The sequence below is a fragment of the Sus scrofa genome, chromosome 2, assembly GCF_054392235.1.
Source record: "Sus scrofa isolate SSC_HxYL_T2T_F1_AM1 chromosome 2, Sscrofa_HxYL_maternal_Yorkshire_Landrace_v2.0, whole genome shotgun sequence".
Classification (NCBI taxonomy): domain Eukaryota; kingdom Metazoa; phylum Chordata; class Mammalia; order Artiodactyla; family Suidae; genus Sus; species Sus scrofa.
Genome location: NC_139384.1, coordinates 43,841,562 through 43,862,649, shown reverse-complemented (window position 1 = coordinate 43,862,649; position 21,088 = coordinate 43,841,562). Strand labels below are relative to the sequence as shown.

General features: G+C 40.2%; 1 protein-coding gene across 3 annotated transcripts in view; it reads right to left on the bottom strand.

The window, feature by feature from the left end:
- Positions 1–253: 253 nt before the first annotated feature.
- The window catches only part of TSG101 (tumor susceptibility 101), a 48,283-nt gene continuing 27,448 nt past the window's right edge, over positions 254–21,088 (bottom strand). For all 3 annotated transcript variants that reach the window (XM_085011815.1, XM_085011816.1, XM_085011814.1), the window contains 4 exons: positions 20,693–20,784; positions 3,475–3,677; positions 1,968–2,207; positions 254–597 (listed from right to left, as the gene is read on the bottom strand). In XM_085011815.1, the coding sequence (XP_084867941.1) occupies positions 508–597; positions 1,968–2,207; positions 3,475–3,677; positions 20,693–20,784 (625 nt within the window). In that variant the 3' untranslated portion in view covers positions 254–507. The remainder of the gene's footprint in view (positions 598–1,967; positions 2,208–3,474; positions 3,678–20,692; positions 20,785–21,088) is intronic.

Here is a 21,088-nt window from a genome sequence, read left to right as displayed (position 1 = left end):
GTAGGAGAGTACCATCCAAGGACCTTTCACAGAAAAAAAGTCACTCAAATCCCCCAATTTCAAATAGTTGAAAATTTAGATTTCTGTGTGGTATTACATCCCATATTGAGTAGAATTCACTTTATATGCTTTAGTATAAAATAATGCTAAATTTCGACTCATGACGGATATTATCCTTGCTAAATTTGGAACAGCCGAGCTTATTAAGGTTTCATATATTTTTCCTAAGAATGTTCAATAAAGAAAAGAAAAATTATGCAACAAATTTTATTTAGCATAGTCAGTCCCAACATTCAGCACAAAAAGAGTTTACAGAGGATAGAAAGTGCATTAATAAAAGCCAGTCTTTACCAAAAGAAAACAGAAAATATATTATTGATTCAAAATATTTTACACTTGAATGATAAACTGCAATAACTTATTCTGGGCACCTACTGATATTAGAGAAAGGAAGAGAAGAAATGAATGCTTTAAGAAGAGCTTAATCTCCAGCTGGTATCTGAGAAGTCAGTAGAGGTCACTGAGACCGGCAGTCTTTCTTGCTTTTTGCATTAGTGCCCTCAGCTGGAACTGTTTACGGGACAGAAGACGTACATGCTGTGAGGGGGGGAAAAAGTTTCAACGGTTTAGACTGGCTCTGATCCAGGCCTGGGCATGAACTATCAGACAGTTTGTAACCTAGATGGGATCTTACAACCCTAAACTCATGTCGACTTTCCTTTAGAACCAATACTTCATTACATGTGGCTTTTTAAACTCATAGACTGATGCTGGCAGGATGAGCTAAGCCATGCAGTCTCCTGAGACTCTACAAAGGACTTTCTCACAGAGGAAGCACCACACTGCAGGATCTGGCTCAGGAGTTCAAGTGCTACCCTGAGACAACCAAGATGCTAGAGAATCTTGTACTGTGATCACTCTAACTGTCCTCACTGGATTAAAAACGGGGACGGGCACAGATAAATAGGCCAACTTTTGTCTAGTGCCTAACAATCAGCATACTTCCCTTGCTTCTCCATGTGTATCTTTCCCTAGGCTATGCCACCCAAGCAGGGGACCATGTATAGAAAGGGAACCCTCCAGAGTTCCCTGGTGGCCTCGCAGTCAAGGACTCAGCATTGTTACTGCTGTGGCTCAAGTCTGATCCCTGACAGGGAACTTCCACATGCCATGGGCACAGCAAAAAAAAAAAAAAAAAAAAAAGGGGGTGGGGTGGTGATCCCTCTCCTGGGTCCCAGCTATCCATGTGCTTGCACTAGGTCCATGGGTGGTCTGGCCACCTACTCATAGTAAGAAAAGCAAAATGAGCAAGCAACCTGACCAGCCTCACAAGTACACCAAAGCACAAGCAGCGACTGGAGTGAATACCCAAAGGATGGCTGCTATTATTCCTAAAGCCATGCTCTTCAAGACCTAAGTGAGAGCAGTAGCTAAACTTGGCTTATAAATCTTCCTATCTGTACAGTAACATTAAGCCTGAAATAACTTTCATTCAGAAAGGCTTTAATACCAGCAGAGCACGGCTGTCTGGTTTGGGAAGACAGGTCTAAAACTATGCAAGTTTAAGAAAATTAACAAATAAAACCAAAACACCCAACAAGGGTGGGGCAGTCAGTGATCTCAGTTTAGGTGGTGTGACCTGAAAGAATCAAGGGACATCTGATTGTGCCTCATGAGCCTCCTGGCACAGCAGTAAGACTAAGGAACTATATGCAGCTTGATGCTGCCTTGGGGGCTAGGAAACTGCAGCCACTAGCCCACTATTCCCCCTCTACTCAGATGACCCTAAGCCCTCTCTGTTAAGTGAGAAGACACTGCTCACGGCCATTTATCTCACTTGCACTCTTTTGGGAAGACAAAGAATTTTAACCCATCTACTGAGAAACCGTCTTGATTTGTAGTGTTATGGTCAGCATCTCTAAAACACAAGTTCTAAAATCCCAGAAAGCAGAGTGAGGAAGACATACCTTCAGGAAGACGTCTAGGTCTATTACTCCCCGCCTCAGGGCTTCTCCCAGGTAAAAGATCGTGTCTTCAATAGCATTTTCCTCTGCATAAAGATTTAGGATCTGTTTGTATAGTGGGGCTGTGGGAATGATAACTTCATCAATATCATTGTTTTCAGACTGATTTTCCATCTTCTCCAGGGCAGAACTGAGTTCTTCATCCTTCTTTCTCAAAAGTTCTATGTTTTTATCAACCTCAGCCTGAAAACAAAATAGTCCAAGCATGATGATTTTATACTAATTGTACATAATTATCTACTTGTCAGACATCTACAACTTAACTTCACAGAAACAGACCTGCTTAATAAAACACTTAAACAACTCATGGATGAGATTTCATGTTTCAAATATAACACATTATTAGTCAAAGTTAGAAGAAAAGGTGTGCTCTACCATGCTGAGTGAAAATAGGAATTGCTGAGCTGAGCACTTTTGGTGGCAGTGGTAAGTTTGTCACTCATCAGTGATGAATGATATCACAAACTAAGCCATCAGACAAGATACTTTCCAGCAGGAGGTTCCTTATATGACAATTATAAAGGACGTCCTTCTTTCAAAAGAAGTGGGCATCTGCCTCAGAGGAATAACCTTCCCCAGTCTATACAGACCATTCAATGCACAAAATGCCAAGCACTTGAACTTTAGTCACAGATATAGCAGGTGGTGGTTGCAGGCTCTGAATTGTACTGGTGTCACTTTCCTGAACTTTTGAAAATAGCTGGCTATTGAGAAGCTCACTTTACACACTAGAACCACTTTATTAGACTAATGTGTACATACAAATCACTATCCCCAAAGCCCACAAACATTCTTAACCCTTTTATCCAAAATGCACATTTTTTGAAATAAATTCTCTCTCACAGGAATGAAAGTGAAAAGTGAAGCTGGCACTCAGATTATGCTAATGTCTCTATATCATTAATAGAAGTCACAGGGCTGACTTACATTGACTCTTCAGAGCACAGCAATCTGATAAAAATGTGAGAATGCTTAAGAGTAAAGGTTGCATACACTATGGATTATTAAGATAGAAGGAGTCACTGAAGATCTTTAAATACAGTTCAGACAACATCTGGAAACAAAAAAGAACTGACACTTAAGGCTGCACCCAGGTCTGTAGATCTTTACCAGGGCTTAGAGTTCTCTAAAATTCTTATTTCCTAGTAACTGTCTGGTAACATCAAGCATTCGAAGGTTCTCCTTTGGGTCAAAACACTATTCCCCAGGGTGAAAGTGCAAGCACAAATACTCTAAAGACATCCACCTCCCAATCAACGACCACATGCCAAACACAGGCTCCGTTTTTTAATAAAGCGGTAGAAGAGCTATGTTCAAATGCTTAAAGATGTGTATCATTTTCTCAGCTCTTAACTATGCCCACAATACTCAGAGTAACCAAAGTACATCAGAACACTTTGCCAAGGTACAATTCAATCTAAACAGTGCAACCATTCAATGAGTTACTTACTACTTCCTGATCTAAACGGGTAACCATCTCTTCCAGTTTCTGGTGACCCTTTTTCAGGTCTTCCTCTGTGCGTTTCAAGGCATTGAGCTCTGCCTGGGCACGATCCATCTCCTCCTTCATCCGCCATCTCAATTTGTCACTGACCGCCGAGATGAGAGAGGCTCGGATGGTGTCCTCGCTGATTGTGCCATCTCTACTGGGACCTGCAGGAAAAAAGGCAGAAACACTAACTTCCCAAACTTCCTTTCAGTAGAACCATCACAAAATAGGACAAAATATGATCTCACACTTTCAAAGTGGAAGTAAAGAAAATTTTTTTGTCACAGCTTTATAAAAAACAATGTAGGAGTTCCCGTTGTGGCACAGTGGAAATGAATCCCACTAGGAACCATGAGGTTGCGGGTTCAGTTCCTGGCCTTGTTCAGTGGGTTAAAGATCTGGCATTGCCGTGAGATGTGGTGTAGTTTGAAGACATGGCTCAGATCTGGCATTGCTGTGGCTGAGGCACAGGCTAGCAGCTGTAGCTCCAATTAGACCCCTAGCCTGGGAATCTCCATATGCCATGGGTGTGGCCCTAAAAAAGCAAAAAAAAAAAAAAAAAAAGTAAAAAATCTCAAGTTGCTTCAGAAATACTTTCCTTGCAAGAGATTACTATTAATCCAAATTTACCCACTTTCTTGGCTTACAGCCCAGTTAGCTATTTTCTCTATGAGGCAGAAGATGTGTCCCTACAGATTACAATTATCCCTAAATCTCTGATAAATGGGATAACAAGTTTGTGCTAAGGAAAAACATTTGATTCAGGTCAAGTCCATTCTCAATCTTTACTGCTAAGTGGAAGGAGACAGGAACCCACAGCAGAGGCTAGTAAGAGGACTGAGAACAGGCAGTTTCTTTAAAGTAACGTACAGGTTAATACATATGGCTTCCCTTCTCTAAGACTTGTGCTTCTTTACCCTTTACCAAAAGAATAGGAAAGAACAGATGAGCAAAAGAGAATGCTATTCAAAAAAATCCAATGGGTGATAGACTTCTATTTATTCTCAGATTCTTTTTTTTTTTTTTTTGGTCTTTTTGCCTTTTCTTGAGCCGCTTCTGCAGCATATGGAGGTTCCCAGGCTAGGGGTCTAATTGGAGCTACAGCCACTGGCCTACAACAGAGCCACAGCAACGCAGGATCTGAGCCGCGTCTGCGACCCACACCACAGCTCATGGCAACACCGGATCCTTAAGCCACTGAGCAAGGCTAGGGATCGAATCCAAAACCTCATGGTTCCTAGTCGGATTCGTTAACCACTGCGTCACAATGGGAACTCCTATTCTCAGCTTCTTTACCATTCTCTCTTAAATGTACCTTCCTAATCAGTGTTCTACATAATTTCCTTGCACATTTCAGGCCAAATAAACTTTGCACTCAGTTATTTTCCTCAAAAGGTCCTCCCTTTAACATAAGTATGGATACTCATTATGACTATCAATGTTCTTCAGTTAAGGTCCTAAATCAGCAAATGCATAAATAATATTTTGATTTTCAATTATGTTTGCTGATGGAATATGATCTGGGAAATTATATTTGCCTTTACTGCTTACAATGAATAAAGAATGATTACAGACTAATAAAGTATCATTTCCACTTTGCACTGAAGGAAATTTTTTTCTTTTTCTTTTTTGGCCACCCCACAGCATATGGAAGTTCCCAGGCCGGGATCAAATCCAAGCTGCAGTTTCAACCTACACTGCAACTGCAGCAATACCGGATCCTTAACACACTGTGCTGGGAACCTGCATCCCAGTGCTCCAAAGACACCGCCAAAAACCAGTTGTGCCACTGTGAGAACTCCTGAGCCGAAAACTTTTAATCACTTTAACGTTGAGTTTCACGTAAGGGGGGGGGGGGGGCTGCCTTTAGGTGAGTTTGCAAAAATATACCCAGAGTCTCAACACTCATGTTCCCATCCATTATAGGCCCCTTCCTGGTACCAAGCAAGTGTGCTGTTTCTAAAAGGAAATGGCACTGTCCAAACTACACCACAACCAACGTCACCTGTGCTCTTCAGTGTCCAATCTCATCATAACTTGCTGTTCTATACGCTGGTCTGGCCCCTCCACTTTTTAGTTTTTGATTAGCAAAGTTGTTTTCTCCCAGAAGCTAGACGATATGCAGGATACTCTGAGTGCTTTTTGGGGCTTTTGTAAATGACACTGGGAGACTTTGGTGTTCTCAGGTGTCAAGAGATTAAAAAAAAAAAAAAAAAAAAAAAAGACTAAGTCTAGAGTTCTGTTTCTTTCCCCTCTTTTTCTTGTTTCCACCACAGAAGAACTATGTTCTTTCTGACTTGGGTTCTGTTTTTCTTGCAAGTGAAAATGAGTAAAGACAGTATCTGCCACAGCCAGGTTTTCTGGAGGAGTGTCCTTTGTCCATCTGTCCTAAGGACACTGCTTGCACATGGTGAAAGGAACGGCCCAGTTCAGACTCCCAGTGTTCACTACTTCTCCCTAAGACTCCCTCTTTTTCCTGCTAGAAACCTCCTGCTAAGAAGAGGCCCAACAGTATCCATCCTCCAGCATTTACAAAGAGGCAACTAATATTTTTGGTTGATTATTAATATACAAATCCATATAGTATATACTTTTTAGAATTAACTTCTGATTTTACGAAAATTTATCAGCTTACTGTTTCATATTTCTGAGAAGCAAAACTACTAACTTTGAGATGATGTCTCCTTTGGAATTCAGAACTGTAAAGCCAGAAGGCGACCTTGTCTCCTATGAAAACTGAGGTCTTGTTTTTCGCCTCCCTGGGCTCATAACACCTGACTTTTCCAAAGTGTTCTTTCTCATCAACTTACTGGCTACTACATCACCTCGGGGCTCATTCTCCTCAAATTTTCTTATCGTTTTCTGCTCTGACCACCTCTTTATTCACATCCTCCTGCACAGAAACCAGGATGACTCTAGCAACCTCCCCAAATTCATCAATTCCTGTCTCCACTCACCCCTCCTACCCTCTACCTTTCTTTCCAGCACTTCTTCTCTCTGTGAGCATCTCCCCTCAGTCTCAACTCCTTGCCCGTCTCTCACAGTCCCGTATAGAGCTGCCTGCCATGGCAGCTTCTCTCATTCTGTCAGATCACCAAGACTAATTCCAAAGGCCTCACCTGCCATTACCTAACCCAAATCCTCAACCCTTTCTTTGGGTTCTTTCATAAAGCCCTAAGCCCTCTTTTACCATCTTCCCACAAAGGCAAAAATCCTCAGGACATCTTCAGAGAAGACTGAAACTACCAGATAGAAGTCTTCTACTCCCTTCACCCATTCTGCTTTGTTTGTTTGTTTGTTTTGCTTTTTAGGGCCACACCCAAGGCATATGGAGGTTCCAGGCTGGGGTCCAATCAGAGCTACAGCTGCCGGCCTATACCACAGCCACAGCAACGCAGGATCTGAGCCGCGTCTCTGACCTACACCACAGCTCAGGACAATGCTAGATCCTTAACCCACCAAGCGAGGCCAGGGATAGAAACCTCAGCTTCATGGTTCCTAGTTAGATTTGTTTCCACTGCGCCACGACGGGAACACCCATTCATTCGGCTTTGGAACAAGAATTCTAACACTTTTTTTTTTTAAATAATGGAAGTTCCCAGGCTAGGGGTTTAATCGGAGCTACAGCTACCAGCCTATACCACAGCAACTCCGGATCCGAGCTGCATATGTAACCTATGCCACAGCTTGCACCAATGCCTGATTTTTAATCCACTAAGCGAGGCCTGAACCAACATCCTCACAGATACCATGTCAGGTTCCTAACCCACTGAGCCACAACAAGAACTCCTATCTCCTTTAATTATATATACCTGACTCCTCACCATTCAAGAGCACTCTCATCTCCCCTTTCTCAGCAACGCAACTTGCGACTTCTCAGTGTGATGTTAAGACTTAGCTGTGTATTTAAGCCAGATCAAAATCTCTAGTATCTTACACTGTACTCATTTACTAAGTCCTAAATGAGAGCAAAAAGGGCTAATTTCTACAAGAGTTTAGAAATTTGTGTCCAAAGGGTCACTTTCAAGATAATGACTAGTGGAGATGTTCCCTCATTAAGTTCCCATTTTATAATATAATAAGGATGTTTAACAATAAGAATTTTCTTTTTTGGCCTCCGTAACATATGGAATTCCCAGGCCAGGGATTAAGTTGGAGCCACAGTTCCAACCTAAGCCACAGCTGTGGCAAGGCCAGATCTTTAACCCACGGAGCTGGGCTGGGGGTTGAACCTGTGTCCCAGTATTCCCAAGATGACACTGACCCTATTGAGCCATAGCAGGAAGTCCAACAACAGGAATTTTAAAATTAGTTTCTAAAAAGATTTGTCTTAGTATATCTTATATGAAATTTTATTATGGTTCCTGTGAGACATGATAAACCTTCTCCCAGAGATTGGGAGGCCAAATGACAAGAATATATTTAGGCATTAAAATGTGTAGCCAATCCTAAGCAGCAGTTAAATTGTCCCATTTTATCTGTGCAGAAGTTATCTGAGCTAATACAAGCTTAAGGATCTTTTTTTTATAACTTCGAATTTTCACATCAACATACTTTGTTAAACTTATTATGGTAAATGGATTAAGTTATACTGATGTTAAATTTCAAAATCCTGTTTTAAAAAATATTTAAATCTGGAAATTTACATTCTGTTTCTCTTATAAAATACATTAAGGCAAATAAATGCTATTATACAAGACCAATTAAGTCCTTCCAAATAAGACTCCGGCTAAAGCTATTAACGTTCAAAATGGGAACCAAGCTGAGGCAGCAGTCACTTGGCTTTCTATAAAGGTCATAGTTCACCTGAGGAGGCTAGTAATGCCAAGATTAGGCCCAGTTCTCTCCTCTACCAGACACAGACCTTATTATACAGTATATCTGAACATTTTAAATCTACTTTCTAAAATAAAGAAATGAATTATAATTAAGATTTGAAATATGAACACCAAGAGAAAAACCCAGGTTAAAGTTCAAAATTGAATGAACTATGACACTTTAAGAGATTGTTTATATAAATAAAAATGAAAAAGATTTTGTAGAAGACTTCTTCTTCTTGACCACTTTCCAAAGAAAAAAATCTTTTTGTCTTAAGAGCAATATGAATATTCTTTTTTCCTTCCCCCTTATTAGGGCTGCACCTGCAGTGAAGTTCCCAGACGAGGGGTCCACTGTAGCTGACAGCCTACATCAAAGCCACAGCAATGCCAGATCCGAGCCGCATCTATGACCTATACCACAGCTCACCAGATCCTTAACCCACTGAGTGAGGCCAGGGACTGAACCCATATCCTCAAGGATCCTAGTTGGGTTTGTTTCCACTGAGCCACACCAGGAACTCTGAGAGAAATGTTAACATTCTTTATACCTGCTATCATGAGCCCTGGATTAATAAGAGTCTGTAGCAAACAGCCATATAGCAAGTCCTCACACACTGACCTTTACTCATATAGAGTCAGGTTTCAGAAGTGCTCTTCTGCAACTCCAGATTAGCACCAACTGAAATGGTAACCCAGATTTTGAGAAACAATCCTAAGCAAAACTTCATTTAAATGTCAGATAGGATCCAATCAGTAAACTTAATCCTTAGGAAATAAGACAACTTTTCTACTAGTAGGAAACCAACACTACCCAATGGATCTGATAATTCAATGAATAGGCCAGTATCTTCAAGCGCACTAGTACACACTACCTAATTTAAAACCATCTTTAAACACTTAAAGATAATCAGTTTCTTTTTATCTCCTAACAGTACTTACTAATGATCACTACGCCCTATGACTCAAAAAGGAGCTCATTTATATTAAAGAAAGAATCCATGGTAACCTCAAAGAAAAATTCAAAATAACTAAATATTTTTTAGTTTTCTGACCTCACATCTAACCAGCAAAAGTGAATCACTTGCCCCCAGCGTTTTTACTTCCTGATGTTACGTGCTCACCCACAAAGCAGTTATGGAGCCTAAGCAATCTGAAACAGAAGCTTACTGGCCATCTACTCAGAAACTGGGTCAAGCCCATGTGGATCACCAGATTATGCCTATATTATTTCCTTTTATAATAAAAACAAAAAACCAGGTCAATCTCTGAAGCAGAAGAAACATTTCCAACAACTATATGGGCAACTATAAATCATCCTGATTTACGCTATTAAGCACAAACCATGCAAATTCATTAACCTGCTTACGAAAGGCTTTTGGTTATAGTCTGTGAATAGGTAAGCTTCTAATATTACTAGCCAGGCTCTGTGCAGGCTACTAACTTTCTTCCAAAGAAATCAGAGGTTCTCAATTTATCTTTTAAACACTATTAGAGCAGTACTCTTAAGCTCTAGTAAATTCCTATAACCATTGCTAATGAGAAAAAGAAACCAATAGCAGGTTTATACTTTTTGAAAATAAACATATGACACAAAGATGTAATTTACATAACAATTCAGGTTTTCAAAAGTGGAGGTTAAGTACAAACCTTATTAAAATAGAATTACCAAAGCAGTACCTACTTCAAAAAAGAAATGGGGCTACAAAATATTCAACTATCATAATCATGAAAGGTGAAAGTTGCCACTGGCAAGGCGTAAGCACAAAGGTCAATTAATCTGAAGGACAGTAAAATCCCCATCCTTAAAAAAATGGATCAGAACCCACAAACCTATGGTCAATTAATTAATCAAAGCCAAAAGAGGCAAGAATACACAATGGAGAAAAGACAGCCTCTTCAATAAATGGTGTTGGGAAAAATTAAACAGCTGCATGTAAAAGAATAAAATTAGGAGTTCCCGTCGTGGTGCAGTGGTTAACGAATCTGACTAGGAACCATGAGGTTGCGGGTTCGATCCCTGCCCTTGCTCAGTGGGTTAATGATCCGGCGTTGCCGTGAGCTGTGGTGTAGGTCACAGACGCAGCTCGGATCCAGCGTTGCTGTGGCCCTGGTGTAGGCCAACGGCTTCAGCTCCGATGAGACCCCTAGTCTGGGAACCTCCATATGCCGCGGGAGCGGCCCAAGAAATGGCAAAAAGACAAAAACAACAACAACAACAACAAAAAAAAAAAAGAAAAAGAAAAAAAAAAAGAAAATTAGAACACTCCCTAGCACTTTACACAAAAATAAACTCAAAATGGATTAGACTTAAACCTAAAACTGATACGATAAAGCTCTTTGAGAAAAACATAAGCAGAACACTCTTTGACATAAATCACAGCAAAATCTTTTTTGATCCCTCTCCTATAGTAATGAAAATAAAAACAAAAATACAAAAATGAATCTTAAAAGCTTTTGCACACCAAAAGAAACCATAAACAAAACAAAAAGAACCCACAGAATGGGAAAAAATACTTGCAAATGAAGCGACTGATGAAGGATTAATCTCCAAAATATACCAACAACTCATGCAGCTTGGTATTAAAAAACAAACAACTCAATCAAAGAATGGGCAGAAGATCTAAACAGGGATTTCTCCAAAGACACAGAGAGGGCAAAAACAAAACAAAACAAAAAACCATGAAAAGATGCTCAACCTCACTAATTATTAGAGAAATGCAAAACTACAATGAGGTATCACCTCATACCACTGAGAATAGCCATCATCAAAAAGCCTATAAGCAATAAATGCTGAGGGGAGGGTATGGAGGAAAGGGAACCCTCCAACACTGTTGGTTGGAATGTAAACTGGTGCAACACTCTGGAGAACACTATGACAGTTCCTTAAAAAACTAAATATAGAACTACCATATAATCCAACAATCCCACTCTTGGGCATATACCTGGAAAAAACCATAATTTATAAAGATACTTGCACCCTGATGTTCACTGCAGCCCTATTTACAATAGCCAAGACATGGAAGTAACCTAAATGTCCATCAAAAGAGGTTGGAACAAAGAAGATGTGGTACATATATACAACAGAATATTACTCAGCCATAAAAAAGAATAAAAAATGCCATTTGTATCAACATGGATTGACTGCAGTAAGTCAGAGAAAAACAAAGATCATATGCAATCACTATACGTGGAATCTAACAAAATGATATAAAAGAATTTACAAACCAGAAACAGACTCAAAGATTTTGAAACCAAATTTATGGTTACCAAAAGGGAAATGTGGGGCAGGGAGGGATAAATTGGGGGGTTGGGACCAATATATACATACTACTATATATAAAACCGATAAGTAACAAAGACCTACTGTATAGCACAGAGCAATCTACTCAATACTGTATAATTACCTATATGGAAGAAAGAATCTGAAAAGGAACAGGTATATATTACATAAAACTGATTTACTTTGCTATACACCTGAAACGAACACAACTTTCTAAGTAAAATATACCCCAATAAAGTTTATTTTTAAACAATGGGTCAGAATCAAAGCCATTCCTTAAAATTATTTTGTGAAAGAGAATGAATTAGGAATCTACAATGTTAAAGAACAAAATTGGAGGTATCATACCCCTGGATTTCAAACTACACTGCAAAGTTTCAGTAAGAAAAACAGTATGGGACTGGCATTAAAACAGATCACTGAAAACAGAATAGACAGCCCACAAATAAACCCACACTTAAATGGTAAATTGATCTATGACAAAGAAGGCAAGTATATAGAATGGGGAAAAGATGGCTTCTTTAATAAATGGTATTGGAAAAACTGGACAGCTGCATGCAAAAGAATAAAACTAGACGACTTTCTCACACTACACACAGAAATAAACTCAAGGAGTTCCTGTCGTGGCACACAGAAACAAATCCAACTAGGAACCCTGAGGTTGAGGGTTTAAATCCCTGGCCTCATTCAGTGGGTTAAGGATCTGGCATTGCTGTGAGTTGTGGTGTAGGTCGCAGATGTGGCTTGGATCTGGCATTGCTGTGGCTGTGGCGTAGGCCGGCAGCAACAGCTCCAATTAGACCCCTAGCCTGGGAACCTCCACATGCCACAGGTGTGGCCCTAAAAAGACAGAAAGACAAAACAAAGAAACAAACAAAAACCTCAAAATGTATTAAACTTAAATGTAAGACCGGAAACCACAAAACTCCTAGAAGAAAACATAGATGGTAGTGATGATGGAATGTACAAAATGATTATTATAATTAACAGTGCTGTATGTTATACAGAGGAGTTAAGTGTAAAATCCTAAAGAATTCTAACACAAGAAAAAAATATTTTTCTTTTGCATCAACAGATGATGGATATACACGAAACTTACTGTGGCAATCATTTCATGATAGAAGCCAAATAATTATGCTGTACACTTTAACCTAGACAGTACTAAATATGTCAATTCTATCTATATAAAAATTGAAAGAAAAAACATTAAAAAAAAAAAAAACCATAGGCAATACTTCCTCTCTCTTTTTTTTAGGATGGCAACCGTGGCAAATGGAGGTTCCCAGGCTAGAGGTCAAATTGGAGCTACAGCTGCCAGCCTACAACTCAGCTCATGGCAACGCCAGATCCTTAACCCACTGAGTGAGGCCAGGTATTGAACTCGCCACCTCATGGTTACTAGTTGGATTCGTTTCTGCTGAGCCACAACGGGAACTCCAGGCAATACTCTCTTTAACACTGATCTTAATATTTTTTTGCATATGTCTCCTCAGGCAAGGGGAACAAAAGCCAAAAAAACAAAAATAAAACAGACAAACCAAAAAAATCCCAAATGAGACAACATCAAACTGAAAAAAGCTTCTGACAGCAAAGAAAACTGTGGCACAGTAGGTTAAGGATCTGGTGTTATCACTGCAGTGGCTCAGGTTACTGTTGCGGTATGGGGTTAAATCCCTGCCCCAGAACTTTCATATGCCATGGGGGCAGCCACACACATACACACACACACACACACACACACACACAAAAGAAGATATCTGCAAATGATATATCTGATAAGAGGTTAAATCTCCAAAATATACAAAAGAACACATATAGCTCAACATCAAAAAACAAACAACCTGATTTAAATGGGCAGAGGACCTGGATAGACATTTTCCCAAAGAAGACATACAGATGGCCAACAGGCACCTGAAAAGATGTTCAAACATCACTAATCATTGCGGAAGTGAAATCAAAACCATGATGAGATATCATCACACCAGTCAGAATAATTGTCATTAAAAAAAAAAAAAATCAGGGAGTTTCCACCGTGGCTCAGCGGAAATGAACCCGACTAGTATCCATGAGGATGTGGGTATGATCCCTGGCCTCCCTCGGTGGGTTAAGGATCCAGTGTTGCTGTGAGCTGTGGTGTACATCGCAGAGGTGGCTCAGATCCTGTGCGGCTGTGGTGTACGCCAGCAGCTAAAGCTCTGATTTGACCCCTAGCCTGGGAACCTCCATATGCCACAGGTACAGCTCTAAAAAGACCAAAAAAAAAAAAAAACCCAAAAAACAAAAACACGCTAACAAACACTGACAAGTGATGAAGTTGTTGGATATTATAATCCAAATTAAGAAAGACTTCAGATTATCAAGCAAATGTTCAAGAATATTACTAGACTGTGGTCCCATATGGACCCAGAAAAGTGTAGTGGCACTCAATGAAACTTCCACATGTTATGAATATATGTGTGAAGAAAGTCAGTGGACGAATTAACCACTTTCATATACAAGATCCCTAGAAAATGATGAGTATGAGCACTAGGTGAAACATTAGGTGGTGTCTTCACCATCCACCAACACCCTGCACCTATCAAACAGGAGGTTTAAAAGTTTGGTAATTCCATAATACCAGACTCAGCACAGTGTAAAAGTTCTCTTTTGAGGGTTGATTTATTTTAGAAGGCTATGTAGATGATTATAGTTAGTTTAGAATTCTGAATTCCAGACTAGACAGTCATCCATATATATATATATATATATATACATAAAACTACCAACTTATCACTCCTAGATCTCTGCCACATGGGTGAACCACCAGCAAGCACATCAGAGTTTGACAGACAGTGCCATGCTTAAATCAAGGTGGAGGTGACTGGGTCCCACAACATCACACTCTTCCCTATCCAATATCCAATTCTCCATGGGAATGCCCAGCTGGGGACCAAAGCTTCTTGAGTGCCTTTTTCAGCTCTGAAAACACAAGTGACCACACAGCCATACTTGCTTCTGCTTTTTTTTTTTTTTTTTTTTTTGGCATCTGCTCTTAGAGAAGAGAACAAACATGTACTAATGCTGTCTCCTAGGATTACTCTTCATAACTTAGTGGTCAAGAGGTTTTAAACTTTTAAAATTGGACTTCAATGAAATTCCCGTGGTGGTTAACGAACCTGACTAGCATCCATGAGGACATGGGTTCAATTCCTGGCGTTGCTCAGTGGGTTAAGGATCCAGGATTGCTGTGAGCTGTGGCGTAGTCGCAGATGTGGCTTGGATCTAGCGCTGCTGTGCCTGTGGCATAGGTCGGCAGCTACAGCTCTGATTCAATCCCTAGCCTGGGAACTTCCATATGTCTCGAGTGTGGCTCTAAAAAAGACAAAAAAAAAAAAAAAAAAAAAAAAAAAATTCAGAGATCAAGTTCTCTTATAGTTCTGGCAATGCTAAGCTGGCAAAAGTTATATGCCTAGTCCTAACAAAATGTTTTACTCTTAAGAAACATACTTGAGGAGTTCCCGCTGTGGCACAATGGAATCAGCAGCGTCTTTGGAATGCCGGGACACAGGTTCAATCCCTGGCCCTGCACAGTGGGTTAGAGATCCAGCAATGTCACATTGCGGTTTAGGTTGCAACTGCAGCTTGAATCTTATCCCTGGCCCAGGCACTATATGCTGAAGGACGGACAAAAAAAGAAAAAGAAAAAAATGTATTTTGGTGTTCCCATGTGGCTTAGCAGTAACAAATCCAACTAGTATCCATGAGGATGCGGGTTTGATCCCTGGCCTCACTCAGTGGGTTAAGGGATCCTGCGTTGCTGTGGCTGTGGCTGTGAACTCCTTAAGTTTTCTCCTTAAATATCAAGAAAAATTTACCTTCCTTCTGATGCTTTTGTTGATGAACAATGCTTGCAATGCCAGAAAATCTAAGGAAAGTGTCCAAATTCACCTTTTTCCACTGATCTTCCAGTAGAAAATGTTTTTGGTAGTCACTTGCAAAGATGACATTCAAAAAAACACCTGATCTTACAATGGCTTTGAGGAAGAATTTAAGTTATAGATCACAAATTTCACTCATTAAATAACACAAATAGGAGTTCCCACCGTGGCGCAGTGGAAATGAACCTGACTAGGCACCAGGAGGTTGCGGGTTTGATCCCTGGCGTTGTTCAGCAGGTTAAGGATCTGGCGTTGCCATGAGCTGTGGTGCAGGCCGGAAGTTATAGCTCTCATTAGACCCCTAGCCTGGGAAACTCCATATGCCGCAGGGGCGGCCCTAAAAAGACAATAAACAAATAAATAAATACATAAATAACACAAATGTATTAAAATACCACTAGATGGAAAACCTGATGGAAAAGCATCAACAGGTTATTCACTCTTCAGCAGCTGACTTCGCTGCTTAATCAATGCCCTTTGTGAGCACCAATCTCATGAAGCTGGTTTTAAAAGTCAGTTTAGGCAAGAAACTGTTGCCAGGTAGCAAACATATGTAAAATGAGATGACAATACAAATTCTCTGATTTTCTTTTTTTTTTCCTTTTTTGGCCGCCCCCCCCCAAGCATATGGAAGTTACCAGGCCAGGGAGTGCATTGCAGCTGGAGCTGTGATCTACCCCACAGATACAAATAACACCAGATCCTTAACCCACTGGGCCACAGCAACGAACTCCTCTCTGATTTTCTTTTAAATGTTGCTGTCAGAGTTCCTGCTGTGGCACAGAGGAAACAAATCCGACCAGTATCCACAAGGATTAGGGTTCAATCTCTGGCCTCGCTCAGTGGGTTGGGGATTCAGTGTTGCCATGCGCTGTGGTGTAGGTCCGATTTGACCCCTAGCCTGTGAACTTCCATATGCCATGAGTGCGGCCCTAAGAAGAAACAAAAAGAAAGGAAAAAAAAAAAAAATGTTGCTGTTCAAAATCTACATGGAATGGAGCCGGAAAGAGCTCTTGTAAGGCCCAAGACCTACATCAATTCTATTTTCTGCACTATTTCCGAAGTGACTGCTATAAAGAATGTAATGGTCTATTACGTCATTTTTAGTGGTTCTTTACTTCACTACTGCTGGAGATGGTTAAAAACCAATTCTTACACAAGCAACCACATCAATTATAAGACATAAGTTAATTAATGATGCCTTCCAACAAGTGTTTGTTTTACATCATAAACTCAAAATCTTTAAAGTGAAACTATCAAGTTCCACAAAGGATAAATAACTACATTCTATCTCAGGGCCTCTGCAGCACAGAGCATAATAGCACAAATCCTGATGGCTACTGGTAAGCAGACTGAGAAAATGTTGACTATTTGTGAACTGTAATGTTCAAATGTTAGTTTAATGTTTGTGCTTTCCTTCATTACAATTTTGAAGTTCAACAATATTCTGCACAATGTACTACTAAAATACTAAGAAAAAGTCAAGGAGGCGAGCAACAAAGAATAGAAAAATTAACATTAAAGGATCTCCTAGATTATCATAAAATAACAATTTTTCTAGTCCTTCTAATAAAGTACTCTTGGTAGTTCCCGTTGTGGCTCAGCTGGTTAAGAACCTGACTAGTACCCATAAGGATGTGTGTTCAATCCCTGGCCTCACTCAGTGGGTTAAGGATCCAGCACTGCTGTGAGCTTCGGTGTAGGTCACAGACACTGCTCGGATCTGGCGTTGCTGTGGCTGTGGTGTAGACTGGCAGCTACAGCTCTGATTAAAACCCCTAGCCTGGGAACCTGCATATGTCACAGGTGCAGCACCATTAAATAGACAAAAAAATAAACAAAAAACAAATTATACTGTAGAAAAAGAGCTACATTACAGTATGGATGAGAACTTAAAAGAAGAAACAAAATAAAACCATTACCAGTAGATTCTCAATAACTAGAATGTATCAATGACAAAAAAAAAAAAAAAAAAAAAAAAACAACAGCTGAAGAAAATGCTCTTTTTGGGGGGGTTATTTACAACAGATCTCAGGAAGGTTAAAATTTATCAGAAAATGTAACAGAAAAATAAACGTCACAAGATTCTACATTTCATTCAGACACTCAGAAAAATATTTAGAAGAACTTTTTTTTTTTTTTTTTTTTTGCTTTTTTAGGGCCCCACCCGCAGCATATGGTGGTTCCCTGGCTAGGGGTCTAATCAGAGGTGTTGCTGCCAGCCTATGCCACAGCCACAGCAACGCCAGATCCAAACCACGTCTGCAACCTACACCATAGCTAATGGCAATGCTGGATCCTTAACCCACTGAGCAAGGCCAGGGATCGAACCCGCAACCTCATGGTTCCTAGTCGGATTTGTTAACCACTGAGCCACGACGGTAACTCCTAGAGAACTTCTATATATCAAGCACTGTTCTAGATGTTGGGCATGTGTGTTTATGTGTGGGGGCGGGGGGAGTAGTCTGTTAGGGTAGGCCTGACTGCTCCATACAAAGGAAAGAGGCAGTGGACAAATCCTAAGACAGAAGAGATCAGGAGATGAGGTCAGAGAATAACTGGGAGGGAAAGCAGGATCATACAGGGCCCTTTAAGCCTCAGAAATTTGAACTCTGAGTGAAACAGAAAAACACTGGAAAGTTTTGAGCAGAGGAATGATATAATTTAAATATTTTAATAAAGAATCGCTCTGGCTGACAGATGTAGAAGGTCAAGGACAGATAAAGAGAAACCTTTCAGGAAGCTTTTGGAATAAATTATATGAAAGAGAATGGTGACTTGGGCCAGCATTGGAGATGATCAGATTCCAGATATATTTTGAAGATAACAGGTTCCTGATGAATAATCAAGGATGACACCAAAGTGAGAGCACTGAGTAGGTATCAATGGATGTGGTAAAGCAGTGTAGAAAGAATGAGAGTTTAATTTTGGTCACGCTGAATTTGAAATGTCTATTAAATATATGAATGGAAATATTGAAAAGACAATTGAATAGAAGAATATGGAATTCTGGAGAGAAGCATAAGCTGGAAACATAAATTTGGGAACCGTGGACATAAAAGCGGTATTTAAAGCCACGAGATTGATAGAGATCACCAGGAGAGTAAGTATAGAGAATGCCAAGGACTGAGCCAGGGGGCATTCCAGTATTAAGAAAAGGAGTATTGGAGTTCCCGTCGTGGCGCAGTGGTTAACGAATCCGACTAGGAACCATGAGGTTGCGGGTTCGATCCCTGCCCTTGCTCAGTGGGTTAACGATCCGGCGTTGCCGTGAGCTGTGGTGTAGGTTACAGACGTGGCTCGGATCCCGTGTTGCTGTGGCTGTGGCGTAGGCCGGTGGCTACAGCTCCGATTAGACCTCTAGCCTGGGAGCCTCCATATGCCACGGGAGCGGCCCAAGAAGTAGCAAAAAGACAAAAAGAAAAAAAAAAAAGAAAAAAAAGAAAAGGAGTATTAAGAAAAGGAGACTGAGTTTGAGTACCACTGAGCCACTGAGATAGGAAGTCCTGGAAAACAAGAGTGGAAAGCGTATCAAGGAGGGAGTAACCAACTGTCAAATATCACTGACAGGCCAAATAAGTGGAGAATATTTAACTGGCTACTGGATTTAGTTACCAATTTTTTTTTTCTTTTTTCTTTTTAGGGCCATACCCTCGGCACACAGAGGTTCCCAGGCTAGGAATCGAATCAGAGCTGTAGCTGCTGGCCTACACCACAGCCACAGCCAAGCAGGATCCAAGCCTCGTCTGTGACCCACACCACAGCTCATGGCAATGCCGGATCCTCAACCCAATGAACAAGGCCAGGGACCGAACCTGTGTCCTCATGGATGCTAGTCAGATTTGTTAATCACTGAGCCATGACGGGAACTCATGGCTACTGGATTTAATATCACAAAGGTCAATAGTGACCTTGAGAAAAGCAGTTTTAGTGGAATGACATAAGGAAAATCCCAAATGAAGAGGTTCAAGAGTGAAAGAAGAATTAAAGATAATGAGTACTTAGATAATGGTCTTGAGGAATTTTGCTGCAAATGGGAATGAAGAAATGGAGCAGTGATGGCAGGCAAAGTGAAATTAAGAGTAGGATTTCTTTTTTAAGCCATGCCCACATCATGTGGAAGTTCCTGGGCCGGGGATCAAACCCATGCCACAGCAGTGACCTAAGCTGCTGCAGTGACAATACCAGATTCTTAACCTGCTGCACCATAAGAGAACTCCCAGAGGAGAATTTTTTTAGGGTTATTTTAGGGCATATTTTTGTATGTGCTGATGACAGCAACACAGCAGAGAATAAAAACTGACGATGAGAGGGGAAAGTGCTGAAGTGATGTCCCTGAGCAAATGAAGAGAGGATAACATCTAGTGGGTAGAAGCAACGATAACTGATCTACGGTAACAGGGAGAAGGCAGATAGTCATGTGGGGGTGGGAATCTGTAGAAGTTCTGGTACTGCTTTCTTTTCTCAGCAGAAGAAAATTTCAGGTAACGCTAATAAGCAACGTAAGAAAGCAAGAACTACTGGCCTGCAATGATTTGTCTTACTTGATCCACTCATAATATCCCAATGGTGGTTTCTTCTAAAGATGCTCATCTGTTTTTACATCTAACCAGGCTAGGAAAACCTAACTATCTGTTAATAATTGGACACATACAAAGTGCATCAAAAAAAATATGTGAAACACAGGAAAAAGTGATAAAAGTCAATCGAATTTGCTTTTATGGCCTAGAAGGCTCGCTTACATGAAGATAAATCATTTCACTTCTTAAAGTATAAAATACTGACCTTTAAGAGGTTCTGCTGTAAAAATTAAGAGTATTCTAACATTTCACATGTAACAGTGAAACTGGGGGTGGTAATGATAAATCGATGGTATTTAAGGGTGTAAATTTGTAAGGAGTAATAAGCAATAGAGATCTAAGGCATGGTATAATGGATAGAAATAATATTGTATGCTAATTATATAACATAATAAATATTGCTACAATGCAATCCTATGACAATATACAAGTGTATTAAAGTAACACACTGCACTCCTTAAGCTTATACAATGTTACATGTCAAACTTACTCAATACAAAACAAAATTGAAAAATGCACTTTTCACAACAGGAGACTCTGACTTTCCTTATGTGGAGAAGTATAATTTTGAGGAGTGCTTACCAACAGTGGTTACAGGAGGCTGTGAAGGGTACTGGGAACTTGTTGTGGCAGGATACTGACCGCCAGGTGGGTAAGGACAGCCTGGGTAACCACTAAAGAAAAAGAACAGAAAACATTAAATGTTAATGTTTAAATGACCCAACACTATAGTATCTTTTAAGATTTCCCTGTTCCAGGAAGCTAAGCTTAATTATTTCGTTATTTTACCAGTTAATGACTTTACAGTTTTAGTGCTAGAGGTGTCTATTCAAGCAAAGTTCTACAGAAATTCCATTAATGACATTGGATTTACCCTTAAAGTCAATGACTAAAATACTCTTGTTTGGCCCTGTTTGAGGGTCACTTTCACAGCAGCAGAAAGCAACCAGAATATTCCTAAGGACAGTTCAACAGTAT